This window comes from Manis javanica, chromosome 1 (assembly GCF_040802235.1).
Source record: "Manis javanica isolate MJ-LG chromosome 1, MJ_LKY, whole genome shotgun sequence".
Lineage (NCBI taxonomy): Eukaryota > Metazoa > Chordata > Mammalia > Pholidota > Manidae > Manis > Manis javanica.
The window spans coordinates 38,641,598-38,657,450 of record NC_133156.1 but is presented as its reverse complement, the minus strand read 5'-3'; the positions used below and the strand labels follow the sequence as shown (position 1 = coordinate 38,657,450).

Genomic DNA, 15,853 nt, shown 5'->3' with positions numbered 1-15,853 from the left:
AATTAAAAACCAATCACAAAACATGATCCACCGTCTCAGATATTTTGGGAGGCACTATCTTAGAAAATAACAGATGACTTTCTGATCCCGTATAGAGGGTTCACCTTGAAAGCCACTCAGTTGATGACAGCTGCCTGGAGCACTGCTGGACTAGGGTCCCTGTGGATAAAGTGAAGGTTCCTGTGGCCAGGATTCTCACCTGGCCTGGGTCAACTAGCTCACTACACACATATGGGCAATACGTTGCTATTGACTCTGTATAAAGAGCTCTGCCCAGTGAGCTGGCCACTGCTGCATGGCTGCAGGAGAGCAGAGGCTAGAGTGGTGGCAGCGCCGAGGACAGAGACTGAGATGAATGCCGGGGGCAGAGAGGCACAGAGGCAGAGACCAGCTTGCTGCTTGCAGACTCGCTCTGGGTGGATGGGATTCTAGTGATTGACCTGCCACTGTGGGAATAAAGTTGGGTATAAACCCTTTCACCCCAAGAACGTTCCATTGTCATTTTTAAATCTCACTGAATCCATAGTGAACTTGCCCGGGGCTGAAACCTATTGGCAAGACAGTCCCAAAGCCATGAACTGTGATCAACTGCATCAGCCTTGGACCAGTGAAGACAGTTGGCAGTAGGAGTGCTGGGTAATTGTCACCCTGATTAAGTCCAACATTCATCTTGTGGTCATTGAGAAATTGAGGCCCAGAAGGAGGAAGAGATGCCACCAGAGTCACACCTTGAGTTGGTGATAGTAGACACCAGGACCCACTACTTTTCTCACTGCACCATGTTTTTTCTCTTCCCATCCCTCTCTCCTTTACACATGACATGCTGGTGTAAAATCAGTCCTGCTACTCACACTGTTTGGCTCCTGAGAAGAACCATTGCATGAAAAATAAATTAACACAAGTGATGTATTTCCTCTGGACCCTCAGCCCAAACAGGCAGATCTGAGTCACAGCCACTCCTGATCTACCCAGAGAAGAAGGCAAGGAAGACCAGCCCTGTGGCTCCATGGGGGCAGCCGTCACAGCCAGCAAGTCCGCGGCACCCGGGGTGGTGGCTGCGTATCCAGACCAAGGCCTTCAACCTTCCCTAGGTTTCTTATCCTGTTGTGTGCTAGTCCTAAAAATCTCCAGAGTATTTCAAATCCCCAGACATGAAAACCACTGTTAATACAGTATATCAACTCACTCAACTGGTATAAACTACAGAATGGCTGGAAAAAAAGCAAAATTCATTTTATTTTAAGTCAAAAGACAGGTTAAGGAGACTTACTGTGTCCAAAAGCAGTTTTTCAGCTTTGTCTCTGCTGATACTCTTATTGTACCACCTGAAATCAAGAAGAAGTCATATATCAGTGACATTTAAAAAAATCTTGATTACGTACTTAAGAAAGTAAATTTAAAAAATGAGTTGGTCATATTCTGTTTCTACCAGTGCTTTTAAGCTCAAAAGCAAAGGCATGAACCATTTCTAGGTAATGAAATGTTGAATTGAAAGAAAACAAATGAATCAGAATTTGGTAAAGCATTGGTAACTGTTGAAGCTGGTTTTTCATAGAGATTCACTACATTATTCCATGCTTTTGTTCATGTTGGGATTTTTCCATAATAAAATTTTAGAAAACATTTATCTTCTCTATTTCATAAATCCATGGTGGTTCTAAGCATGATGATGATATAGCAACTACAAAGTTTAATATAAATTTGAAAGTTTAGCAACATCTTCTAAAAAGAATTGTAGCATTTTTCTCTTTTAGACTGGGTTTTCATGATCTGCAAATTACACCATTTTTATAATTTTGGTGTCTGGTGAAAAACAATTAAAAAGTGGTAAAAAAGAATATGAGTGATTTTTGGGGATGAAATTTTTGGACGCTGTTAACAGTTGAGCCCCATCTTGGCCTCCCTGATAACTTACTAGGTAAGAGGAGATAGAACTATCATCAGTGAACAATCAGTTTGAGAAATTAATAAACCCTGGAGGAGAGAAGTTCTGGGTGGGGAAGAAACACCACTTATCAAAATTTGTTTGGCTATTTGACAGCAGCCATGAGAATACGAATTAGTGGATTCATCTGAGTTTTTTGAACATCATGCAACTGAAAGGTCACTTTATACCTCAACGGGCTCTTGGAACTTATCTAGCTGTGGGCCAGCAAGTAGCTTCATCTCCTGGACGAGTTCTGATCAATTAGTAATAGCTGCCTAGAGCTGGGCATCTGGTCTCAGTGGGCATCTAAGAGTGATGTCTACCATGAGTTCAGGCACGCAGAGGGAATGAGAGCAAGGAGGAATGTTATAAGTTGCCTTCCTTCTTCTTGTCTGACCCTTTGTTTTAAGAAAAAGGGATCTGAGATCCGACTTGGTAAGGAAACTTGCCCAAAATCATGCCCTCAGACCAAGGCAGGAGCCCCAAAGCCACTCAACGGCTGTGGGTTCACCAACCCACATTTTTGAGTTCTTATGCAAATACCACCTGCAACTAGACAATATAAAGTTCAAGGATAAAAAGTCATCATATTGGATGTCTTCATGTACCTAGATAGATACTACAAATGTCTGGATGTTTGCTTGTGAGTCATTTTGTTCTATAGCTGCAATTCCATAATCTGGAAAATATAAATTGAATGTGTACAGAATAAAAAGGCTTACAAGCTCTTTTGTTTGTATGGAGTAGTGTTTACCTTTTTTTCAAAAAAAACTTAAAATACCTTCAGGAGGGGGAATATGCTCTTATTTGCCCTAGGCTCCACCATTCCCTGTTGTTTCATATTCTGTTGGAATTCTGAATTTGCTCCCTCTGTCTTAAATAAGAGACTCTGAAAGCGAAAATAGAACTTCCCAGCCTAGTGATTATTTGAAATAAATTTTTTTCTTGAAAAGGCATTGATTATAAAAAGTAAAAGAATTTTATTTAAGCATATCCATACATGTTTTATTGCAGCTCAAGTATTCTTATAAATGACTGTTCTGTTAGCTGAGGGAGGGGCTACTCACACACACTTAATCAAAATGAGTTTCAGGTTGTGAGACTTCAGAAAATGACAGTTCTTCACTACAGAAGCTATTAGAATTTCAGCAATAAATAACTTGACTGCTTTTGAATCAATAACCCAAGTAAGTTAATAAAAGTCCTTATTAGCTAGTATTCTTCAACCCTGGCATTTTTATAATTGGTGAGGACTTTAAAATTTTCTATTTTTAAGTAATTTCAAATGTACAGAAAAGTTGTAAAATCCTGTAAAAGAACTCTGTATACACTTTACCCAGATGAACAAATTACTGATATTTTATACATTTGCTTTACCATTCCCTCTGCATAGATATATTTTTTCCAAATCATTTGAGTATAGACTTTTACTCCTAGGTACATCAATATGTATTTCTAAGAAATAGAATACACACACATATGTATATATATGTACACGCTATATATATATAGTATGTTTATATATTGCAATTACCAATATCAGAACATTCAACATTGGTACAATATTATTATTTGATCTCAGACTTCATTCTAATTTCAACAGTTGTGCCAGTAATGTTTTATTAACTTTTTTTTTTAATAGCCAAAGATCTAATCCAGAATTACCTGTGTATTTAGTCACCACATCTCTTTAGTCTCCTGCAGTGTGGATCAATTCTTAGCCTTTTGTGTCTTTCATGACATAAACATTTTTGAAGAGCACAGTCCAGTTTTCTTGTAGACTATCCCTCAATTTAGATTTTTCTATTATTTCCTCATGACCACATTCAAGTCATGCAAGTTCAGGCAGGAATATCACAGAAGTGATGTGTCCACAGTGCCACACATCAGGAAACACATGATGTCCATTTGCCCCAATGTTGATGTGAACTTTTATCACCTGGTTACGATGGGGCCTACCAGGTATTTCCACTTTACTGTTAATAAGTGGTTTGTGAGAAGATACTTTGAGACTGTGTAAATATCAAACTTCCACATTCTGTTTGGGACATTCATGATGAATCTTACCTGAACCAGTTGACAATTTGAGTTACAAAATGATGAGTTTTAAACTTTATTGTTCCTTCTACATTCATTAGCTGGCATTCTACTGTAAGAAAGAGCTTTCTCTTCTTATTTATTTATTGATTTACTTACTTATTTACCTATCTATAAAACTATTCATTATGGATTCTTATTTTTTTCAAATAAATGTAGTCCATTACCATCATTATTTATTTTGGTACCCAAGTTGTTCCAGATTGGGCCAGAAGGAGCATTTTTAAGCTGACTTCTGTGTCCACTTGACATGCCCACATCATTTAACAAAGTTTTGGGGGTAAGATGCAAATTTTTTGTTTACTTTTTGGGTTAAGATGTTCCAAGTTCATCTCGTTCTTTCCCTGCCCCAACTCTGAATCCCCAAGCTATTTCTCCAAGAAGTCTGCTTCTTTTCAGTGGGAAGTGTTATTTAGAAAGGATGGTCCAAGTGTTCACATTGCTACTGTGGTGTTACTGTTTCTGGCTTTCAGTAGCTGAGCTAGGAAATGTGTGTACATGGTGAGTACACTCTGCTACTACAACTGGATCGCAATATAACATTAACTAGTTCATTAAAATTCTATTCATGTAAGCTCTTCTTCTAAATGACGCCTTGAAATAAATAACACAAGCTAAGCAGGTATTTGATACCAATTTGTCTGTTATTTTGGTATCAGTACTACTGCATTAAACAGTATTTTAAAGTGGTTAGCATTTGAGTCCGTATTCCTAGTGTTTTCTTCTTTTCTCATGTAAGACCAATAATCCTGGGGTTCTCAGAAGAAATTTTCCTTTGCCACAATCTGTGCAGGCATCTGAGAGTCATCCCTTTGATAAAAGGTGAAATGGGTACCCATACTCTCCCCCTTCTCCTATTTAAGGTGTTCCTCTACTCTTGACTGAAGGATCAGTGTAGGGGTGAGAAGAAAATGGGTTAAGCAGAGAAAATTGTTGGTATGTTTGTAATCAACCAGTAAGTCCCTCCTAATCTAAGGAGGACTCCATTATACCATAATTTGAAAACAAATAAAACATCTTACTCATAGGTTTCCAGGTTATTTGGAGACTTCTCCACCAGATAACTGCTTGGTACATATCCTTCATGCCTGTTAAAAGGGAAATTAGTGTTTAGATCAATATAGGAGTAATTTTCTACATCTTCATTTTATGTGTTTAATCTACTAAAAGCCATTTAAAGACGGGAGGGTCTCACATTATATGGCATTTGTGATAAGACATTTAAAGTTTTAGAATAAAAGAGTTGCTAAAAATAACAATAACCTGCTGTTAAAGGCAATAGATTTTACCACTAATATATGAACCATAATAAATAAGAAGAGGCTATTTTACTTAAAAATCTCTGCATGCTACCTTCCCCATTGTGATAATTCCTCTGTTGGAAAAAAATAAAAGATTGACATTCAGTCTCTATTTTCTCTAAGGAAACATTTTTTGGTATGTGATAATTAGTATTTTTTCCCCTTTACTGCTACCATTTTATAGTCAAGAAACCAAAATAATTAAAATATAATAAATTACTTTCCAACTATAGGTCCCAAAAGATACTGCTAGTTGGCAATGTAAGCTTTTAATTCAAGGTCTCCCTAATATTTTTTGTTAATTGAGTTTCTTTGGGCATAAATAATGAAACACAAAGAAAAAAGGATAAAGTCACACTGGTTTTGGGGGTGGGAGTTTCTTTCAAGCAGGAGTAAATAATTGTGTGCCAATGAAGACATATGGATAGAGACTAATCAGCACATCAAAAGAGTTCACATCTGTGCATAGCTTTGTACTTTTCAAAGTGCCCTCACATTCATTATTGCATTTAATATTACAAGGTGAGACAGGTCCCTTCCACTCTCTGGGCCTCGTTGGTTCAGTACCTACAGGAGGGCCTAAATGAGATTACACATAAAATCCCTCCAGACTCTGCCAATCCATAAAAAGATGCCTGGGAGTTTCTTGCTCTTTACTCCATAATGTATTTTAATTTTTGTCTAAGAAGCCCATTTTCCAACCTAGTCATTATGTTTAATGGAGAATGTGTCAGATATTTCATAGAATTGTTTTGAGGCACAAAAAAATTAAATAGGGGGATGACAAATTCGGGATGACTATCTCACATCTTGTGCCATGGCTGACATTGCCAGTCAATCATGGCATGCTTTCTTTGGCAAATTGAAATTCCAGCTTCAGAATTATCCTTAATGTAGTGCTCAAGGCACTCAGTGCCAGTTAATGGGTGTCAATTTGTTCTGAAATTTGCTAATTCTCTTACATCTCTATTTTGGAATTCGTCCTAATGTCTGTTTTTGCCACACCATATGATCACAACTATATTATTAAGTCAAATACTATTTTTGCTTTCAGATCGAATAACTGTTTTAACATGCCAATCAAAGATGGATTATGTACATAAATAATCATTCCCTTCATTGTATGTGGAAGTGGAATTTACAAGGTCTTTCACTTTCATCATCTTACTGATTTTTCTCAATACTGTGAGGCAGACAATATTATCTGCATTTTACAGATAAAGGAATAGATGTACAGAGGTTATGCAATTTTTCCAAAGTCATATACAATAAGAGCAGCTGATACTAAAGCTCGAGTCTTCTGTCTCCCCATCTGGTGTACTTTCCGCTGTATTGCACTATTACAAAGCAAACTGGGGAAATTCCCATAACCACTGATGAGCCTTGAGGGTGTCCTCTTCGATGGCCTTTGAAGTGCAGAGGTGAGCATTTCCACAGGCCACTGAACAAAGGGTAAACTGTCATTTGGGGAAGTGAGATTTAGGAGAAGAAATTTCCTGGCCCATTAAATCTGCTAAATAAATGTCAGTTGATTGAAAGGATGAATTTCTGAGAGTTCCTGTGGTGTTTGTGGAACCAGGCAGTCTCGAACCTGTTTCTGATATGGCCTCCCAGCAAAGAGAAGGGGATGTGACCAGCCACATTTGCCTCCATAAGTCAAATGAAGATGGAGGTTCTGGATAAGGGGCTTTGGGGCCTATTTGCAGCTAGCAAGTGACACTGTCCCCCAGACCACAGCTCTTGATATAATCATATTTTAGACTTCCTCCCTCACTCCTTCTACAGTGGAGTTGATAAGCCTACTTAAAGAGAAGATGCCTTGAAAGTTTTGGTATATATAAAAAAAGCAAAGCTATACCCCTAAAGATATTTGTGTTCTTCTTTTTTTTACTCATCAGATTGGATTATTTTATTTAAGTTGAATGATACCCAGTGTTGATACTCCTGTACCCTGTTGGTGGGAATGTAAATTTGGCAAGCTTTCTGAGGGAATTATCTATCAAAATTAAATATCACATACTCTGACTGAAAGTTCCATAGTGAAAAATAGATGTGTCTGCAAATTATATATTCATATATTTCAAGATTGCCAAGATACATAAGTATGCACAATACATGATCTTCATCGTAGCCTTGTTTAAAATAACCAAGAAAACAAATAGCTTGGAAACTAAATGCCCCACCATTAAAGATTTTAAATATTTGGAATGTAAGTATACATTCCCAAACTATGCAATTATTTTAAAATGAGATAGATTTGTATCTGATACTATGAAAAGTCTCCAAGATACATTATTAAGTTAAAAGCAAGGTGAAGAGCAGAATGGATCACCTTAGTGCAAATGAAAAAAGGATGCATTTGTTTATATATAACTTTTTCTCTAGGATACACAAGAAAGTGTTAACAGTGATAGTTTTTGGAACTGATATGGAGACAAATGGAGGGTAGCTTATTTTTCATGGACATTTCTATTGTTTTGTTTAAAAAATAAAACATTGACATAGGCTATCCAAATGTTGCAATGATAGTGTTTTCTTTTTTTATATCTTTAAATTAATAATAATCTCATATTTTAAAATTTAAGCTCTCAATATTAATATTAAGATACAAAGATGTTCATTGTAATGTTGTTTATATTTGCAAAATATTGGAAACAACCTAAGTACCCAAAAAGGGAATTTGCTTAATTGTGGTACATTTTTGCATTAGATATATGTAGTCATTGAAATCATATTCTGGAGAATATTCCAGGGTATGGGTAAATACCTCTGATATATTTAAAGGAAAAAACAAGAGCCTTTTCCTTATTAAAGATCATTTACATCCAAGAGAATTCTGAAGGTTAATAACAGTAACTTTGTTGTATGTCAAATCAGGGAAGGGATCATAGGATTTTTTCATTCAAAAGTCCCTTCATAAGCAATCAGTATTTGCACAGCTTAACTCTCTCCATCAATCATTGTTAGTTCAAAGATTGTCGGTGTAATTAAATCTTTAGTATTTTCTTCCTGGTTCTTCTGAATGTAACCACCTATGTGCACCATCTCTACCAGCCTTTTCTTTCCGCCAAAAATAAACACTTCACCATGGCATGTACCTTTAGCCTCCCTTAAATATGCAGGAACAATAGTGCTTCTTTATAAAACAAGCTGCCAATCTCCCAAACTGTGGATGTCAGTGGAAAACCCTAGGGGATTTTTAGATGAGTTTGGGGGCCAGGAGTGCTTGATGGGATGTAGGGAGGAAGCATAGTTAACTGATGGCCTCCCAGCCATTTCTGAGAAGTGGAAAGAGCCCCCTCAACCTTTTTCCTTCCACCTCTGCTCTCCTCTCCCAACTCAGTGCCGTGGTCAGGCTGAGAGAGGTAGGCCAAATCACCCCAGTATTTTATTTGTTCCAACATCACCTCAACTGCTTGGACAGTAAGTACAAAGATGCCTTACCCATTCCTGTCTTGAACTCTCCACCAGTGGATCTCAGAACTGTCCAGCAGGTAGTACTCCTCATTGCGTTGCAGCATGAGTTCCTGTGGATCATTTGTTTGGTAGTCATACAAGGCAATAACCAGGGTTTCTTCAGGTTCCTGAAGTGATCGCTGGAGGAGGGAGGCAACAAAATCAAGCAATGATAAAGAAAGGTCAGCTGTGGAGCAACGTCAGTGAGTCCATAGCTGTAACTTACTTCTGGATCTATGCCAGGTCAACACGCTGGTTCCTACCATCTGCTGGGGTGTTTGCTGAGACCCCTTGCCTTCCTCTAGTTGCCTTTCCTTTGATTATGATTATGGTGCTGAATATTTGTTTAATTCAGAACTCTACCAAGAGTTGTTTGCCATTTTGGAAAATCATATCACAGATGATAACATTGGTTTGAGCCACTAATACAACATTTCTGCATTGGTGGCATTTGAGCTGACGAATTCAATGGGATTTGACTTAGAGGTGCATGCAATGGATTGTTTCATTATGTCTTCCCTACTAGGGTAGTCACACTCCATATTTATATGTAGAAACACATTATTTTGTATAAATTATTTTCTTTCCTTTTTAAATGTTACTTCAAGCATTTATTGGTTCTTCTAGAAGTATCTGCTTTCATAAGTTGTATTATCTATGAACTTCTTTTAGGATAACAAAAGGGGCTTTATAAAATATTTGTCATAAAAAAGGAATTTTGGTCTGATAGGACTGGAGCCACTAGATTAGAGTGAGAACATGAAGGGTCAACACTGGGAAAATGAGACACTGGGTTCCAGAAGGGCTGCTTGGGGGCCCAGGAGATGAGCTGAGACAAATTGAGGTAAGTTGAGTGGATGAGGGGCCCTGTCTCCTGACTAGTCTGCTGCAGGCCTCAGAATGGCCTCGGCTCCCAAGAGCTCACCTGGTCCTGGCTGGGAGAGCACCACCAGGCCAAAGAGGGCCCAGAGGGGCTGTGGCAGGGATAGGGTGTCTAAGCAGGAAGCCAGGGAGAAGGCACAGCGATACATTCCCGAGTGGCCCCTCAGGAAGCCCTTAGTGTTGACAGGGAGGAAACTCGAAGGAAGGGCTGCGTTCCTGGTATGTGCAAGGGCTGAGAGGAGCTGATGTTTGAGCTTCAGTGTACAACACGACCTGTTTCCACCCACAGGCTAGAGGGGCCTGGGACTCCAGTCATGAATAGCCTCCATTCTGGCCAGAAATAGCAACCCTCAACCCTCTGGACGGCTGACCCTGTTCCATCCCGAGCGTCACACATGTTAGCTGAGACCTGATTATAACTATAGCTTCTCTAGATGCTAACTCAAGATGCCAACACCCATTAGGGAATATGAAGGTGAAGAGAGAAATGAATTCAAGTGGCTCAAACTAAGAAAAATGTTGCAATGGATTTAGACGTTTGGTTGAAACTAGGACCATGATTCCCAAAGCCCTGTGGTCAGAGTGTTAAAATGTTATGGATGTTGCTCTTCTAGAAAGTCTGAGAAGCCAACGGTGGCGTCTAGGGACAATGGCCAGGCAGGGAAGATCAGACGAAAGCCAAGTGGCTTAAAGTGCAATGGTGTGGCTTGAGGTGGGCCGGTGGGGGGGGCCCTGTGCAAGCCAGGGAGGGGGGATTCCAAACCACATCTTCAGGTAAGACGGCCAAATATTCTTTGGAACATCAGTGAAAGAAAAGAGAAAAGAGCTCATTTTCTGCTATAGTTTAATATGTTTCCTGTGAGGGTGTAAGCTGATGACATCTAAAACCCAGCTTGAGGTTTTAAGGGATTTAGACTTTCTCTAATGGGGAAGCTACCAGTTTATGAGATGGCCCCATGTGGGCTGGAGGGAAAATAGCTGAGTTTTGGATTCAGTAGGTCAGGGTGGAACCTGAGGACTGGCAATGCATTTCTAACACGTGCCCTGGGGCTGTGGGTGCTGCTGGTCCAGGAACCGCACTTTGGGAACTGCCACTTGAGTTAAAGGCCACCACACTGGAAACTTTGCAACCTACTAGCTCAGCTACTAAGTGGTTGAATGGCCTTGGGAAAGCCTCAACACCTTAACTGGGACTTGATCTCCCAAGCTTTAAAATGAGGATAAAATTATAACCCTCCGAAATGGCTAGAACAGGTAGTGAGAAAGGGAAGCCTTCAGAATAGATGTATGTGTATGTGTGTGTGTGTATATATATGTGTGTGTGTGTGTGTGTGTATTGAATATATATATTCAAAATAGATAGTGAAAGTATAGAAGTGCTTTGAAAAATATAAAGTATTATCAAATGTATGCTTCCAAAGTGGTTGTAGGTATAAAAATACCATTTTATATGGATAGCTGTTTTTATACCCCAAAGTGGTCAGGTGGCTGAATACACAATTTGATACCAATAAATGCATAAAATGAGGTGAAGATTTAGCAGCTGAGTGGCCTTTTTATGGGACAGACCCAGGAGACAGTTCAAGCCTGAGAAGCCCAATGTGTTTAGTGCAGCGGAATGACAATAGTCTGCTGCATTTGCCCAGGGTTTGAGAAATTTGTGCAGATGGGGGAAAAAGCAAGTGGGAGCATGCCAGTCAAGCAGCCTGCAGTGCTGGGGGCGCACCGCACCCCGAGGTTAGGCTCTCACCCTGTTGTCTTCAGGAGTAGGAGGAAGAGGCTTCTTTGAAGCTGAAATGAGAAAAACAGAAGAAGAAAATGAGCATGAAACTGACTGTGCCCAACCGGAGGTGAGCAGTCAGGGGGCTTTTCAGAGAAAAGGGGCCTCAGGGAGAACAACAGAAGAAAAGGTCCAGGAGGAGATGACGAGACAGAGAAACGGATATCGGTCTCATCAGAGCCTGTGTTTTGTCTCTTTTAGCCTGTTGGGTCCCAATTTCGTTTTCTAGGAGACACCAGAAACTTCTAGAGTCAATAGTCTTGACCCCTTTGTTTCTGCACTTCCAGGAAAGGCCCAGTCCAGAGGTCTTGGGGAGAGGGCTTAGGCTCGTGTTCTTCCCTGCAGGCCTGGAGATTTCCATGTAGGCACCTGCCACCTGCTAAACGCAGGACTGGGAACTGGTGACTCAGGGTGACAGTGACTCACTGGTTTCCTGATGCTGTTGTGGGCTTGAGGAGGGAGTGGGTGAGGTGAGAGGTCATTGTGCCGCTTTTTGAGAGGGCTGGAATCCACTTTAGTTACCTGAATGCCCCTGAGTATGTGTTTTTGCTGCCTCCTGCAAATGGCACACCCTCAGTGCCCTGCTCTCTGGCTCTCTGTGGGCCTCTTTGTGTTTCCACGTATTTCTCTCTGTTTCTCCTCTCTCGATTCCTTTCTCCTCTCATCTTTCTCTCCTTTTCCTTCTCTCTATTCCTTTCTCTCTTTCCTACCATCTCTTCCTCTCTGTCTCTCAGTATTTCTCCTCTGTCAGGCCTGGAATCAATGGATCGAACTGAGTGCCTGGGGGCATGCGTGGTATGGCAGGCAGGGCATAGGCTTCCATCCCATCCAGAAGCTTGTTTAACAATTCGAGGTGAGAAGGGAATGGGCTGCATAAGCAGACAGTGAACCTCACCTCCCCATGAGGTTGACTTGAAGGGGGACAGCCCGCCTTAGGGGTGCGGTAAGAGGAGAGTCACACATTGACACCAGAACTCAGCTCCTGTGCTAAGCCCTTAAGCAAAGGCAGGATGGATACGCAACTAACAGAGAATAAAATGAACATAGTAGTAAGTTTCCATTTACACTCAGCTTGGAGTGCCAGGAGACTGGCTTTCTAATCCCAGCTCCAGCACACATGAGCTGTGTGGCCTTGGGCCCCTTCCAGCTCTGAAAATACTGCTACTTGTCCCTCTTCTCCCTCTGGCCTTGCTCTTCCCTTCTTTGCTCTCCTCTGTGAAGTTGGCGTGTGGTGACATCAGGACCAGTTCTAGTTGCAGGGATGAGTGTCACTGTGGGGTGGGTAGAGCCAAGTTCATCTTTAGTCAACTGCTTCTGCTGCTTCCAGACACACACACATGTGTGGCTGTGTCTCAGCCACAGATTTTTCTGTCCACAAATAAGAAAGGCTGGTAGATACAATCACCACTTATTGAGAGCTCAGTAAATGCTAACAGCTGTGCCCAGAGCGTTCTACAACCTCACTGCTACAACTGACTGTACGGTAGTGAGGGCTCGGGTTCGTGTGGCGGGGGGAGCTTGGCATGACCAGCCGTTCCTGAGCATCATCTGGGGTAGTCACTCAGATGCTCCTCACACCTCCACTGTGTGTCTACCACTCAGTGGGGAGAAATATCACGCTTCCGGAAGACGTAGAGCTGCAACCTGCAGAGTGAAAATTGCAAAGTGGAAACACAGGCTCAAGGAATTTCAGAATTGGAAGGGGGCTCAGATATGATTTCATTTTAGGCCCCCTAACATTTCCCCTACCAACTTAGAGATGAGGACATTGTGCCCCTAATACTCAAGTGACTCATCCAAGGGTACCCACAGCAAGATGCTGGCAGGAACTTGGAGACCAGATCTCTGGCTTTGAAAGGGTTTTCTGTCAGTGAGGTGAGCCCATGTCATCCTGTTATTGGGGCGGATTCCACCCATATACACCTTTTCACTTTGTTAAATACTAGCCTTCTTGAGTATAGTCCGCAGGGCTAATGCAGAGGGTCACTGATTTCTAAAACTAGGTAAATATTATCCTACTGGGCCAAGGGACTGGTAACCTTTAACTTTTTCTCCAAGGTAGGAGGGTGAGAAGTAGTGGCTTTGAAAGTGGTACTAAGAGGGGCTGTGACTCAGGAAGCCACGGAAAACCCAGCCATGGGTTGCAGTTAGCACATCCGCCTTTGGTTGTCAATGTGAGGTCTTAGTTTTTAGTGCAAAAAAGAAATTGACAGCTGAGAAAAGGTAAGTAGAGTAAGAGAGATTGAGAGGAGAGGGGAATGGAAGCAAAACAATTCAAAAAGGATCCATAATTTCTATTCAACAATGGCTTTGCAGAGCACTTCCTAGCGGTGTGACCTAGAGGACCCAGAACTGCTCAAGGTCTTGTGTTTCTTTAACATCATACCATCTACCCCAGAGCATGGCGAGGGATGGGGGCACAATGCTTGCAGAAGTGCATAGACTGGACTTGCGCTTCCCTGGGAGTTCCATTCCAATGTCACCACACACATCTTGTGTGGAGTTGCACTCCAATTCCCAGGACCTGGGCCATTGCCCTTGAAGGCTAAGAAGCAATATCTTTTGTTTTTACTTTGCACTTAGGTTGCGGCCTCTTGTTCTCTGATACTGTGGAGGTCACAAGTTTGAAGGGGAGCTGGGGAGAAGCCACAGAGCAGAGTAAGCAGTGTTTTTGGTTTTACCTTTTTCCTGCTCCAAGTGTATAGAGCTGAATTTGTGTAAGTGTGATCCACTGTAATAAGTAAATAATATTTACATACCTCTTAAGGCTGTTTCTACAGCTTAAGATTTAAGTAGATTTAAGATTTAAATTTCCTAACTTGAAGGTCATATCAGTACCTCTGACTCCTTACTGCACATGCAAAATTGTATTTCATACAAATGTGAAATACAAATTCTGATCCAGTAGACCAGAGAGAGATAGGGCTAGAGAATTTGTATTTCTAATTAGGTCCCAGGTGACATTGATGCCACTTTGAGTATAAACGTATAACCTTTGAGATGAAAACACATCAGCAGACTCATGGTAGGAGCCTCAGAAAATTCTGAAAATACAGAAATTTATAACTGACACCCCTGATGACGGGAAGCTGAGAGCTTTTACTTTCTACTAGCAGGGAGGTCATTTTAAAAAGAAGAAGAAAGGGAATTTCCAGCTCTTACCATTCTTGGATGGATCATACTGGGCACAGCCCACTGCGAGCTTCTCCAGCTGAGCACAGCACCTCCACCTCCCATCCATCCAGAAATTAGGATGATACTTGGACACTAAACTGTTATTATTCCTTGTTTCTGAAAGAGATTGGCACCAGTAGAAGAGTTATTTCCATGTCAGTCTGTCAAGGGCCACCAACTTTACAACTCCTTGAGATTGGATGCTGGTGTGTGAGCTGAATGGTACCCAGAATAGGCAGAAAAATGGCCTTTTCCTGGGCATATGCATTCACGGAGGAGCATGTGCTGGATTTAGGCATCAGCAGAGCTGTGTTAGTTGTGTGTCCTGAGGTTGGGCAGCACCCTCATCTGAGCCTCAGTTTCCTCACTGTAAAGTGAGATTGTTAGCCCGGGGCGGTGGGCCCCACAAAAGTGCCTTAGGGGCAATGGGAAGACTGGATTGGTGGGACCCTTGCCTCTCTGCCTCTCCCGCCTTTAGCTGCAGCAACTTTGCATTCATCCCTTCTAGAACTGGCTTCAAAGTAAAATTTTGGTAGGAAAAAAAAGAAAAGAGGTGCTCCAGCTGAAAAAGAAAGTACATAGACTGGAGAACTAGAGAGATCATCTTGACTCCTCCAGCTTTAACATCCTGTGAGTAAACCCCCTTCAAAGAGGCAGAACAGCCGGTGGACAGAGCTGGGGCCTACTGATCACTTTCTGCGGCAAGGTTAGTTCTGTGCCCGTGACTGTGACGCTCGAGAGCATTTTCCGGTTAGCTCAGCTCTTTCCTGTCATATCCCACCTGAGACTCACAGCAAACTTGGAAGAAGGTATGACCTGTAGCTTCGTGTGGTGGCTGTACTGTAGCCAGTAAGGTTTATCTGAGACACAATGATTGCTAATGAAGATATGTCTTGTATTTTTATTATCATTTTTCAGATAGAGGCATGGTGGCTTCTGAGATTTCATATGGCTTGCTTATCCTTGTCCCCATAGCTACTTAAAGATACAGCAATATTTGAACCAATTTCTCCTGCAAACCCAGGGCTTCAGGGTATTTAACAGTAACACTGATTGACTGTTAGAGCATTGTCCTAGGTGTCTCCCATGTCCTAACTCACGTCATCCTCACAATAACCCTGTGACTGACTGTTACTAGTCAGAATTTATAGATAAGGAAATTGAGACACCAAAAGGTCAAGGAACTTGCCCAAGGCCACCCACTAATGATTGGTAGAGCTGCGATTTTCCCCTTAG

At 41.3% G+C, this 15,853-nt stretch overlaps 1 protein-coding gene across 1 annotated transcript in view; it reads right to left on the bottom strand.

Annotated features, from left to right (window-relative positions):
* ITK (IL2 inducible T cell kinase) overlaps positions 1-15,853 on the bottom strand; it is a 67,405-nt gene that overhangs the window by 25,777 nt on the left and 25,775 nt on the right. The window contains exons 4-8 of the mRNA XM_017644701.3: positions 14,606-14,734; positions 11,414-11,454; positions 8,770-8,921; positions 5,047-5,112; positions 1,271-1,325 (exon numbers count right to left, since the gene is read on the bottom strand). Of these exons, the coding sequence (XP_017500190.1) occupies positions 1,271-1,325; positions 5,047-5,112; positions 8,770-8,921; positions 11,414-11,454; positions 14,606-14,734 (443 nt within the window). The remainder of the gene's footprint in view (positions 1-1,270; positions 1,326-5,046; positions 5,113-8,769; positions 8,922-11,413; positions 11,455-14,605; positions 14,735-15,853) is intronic.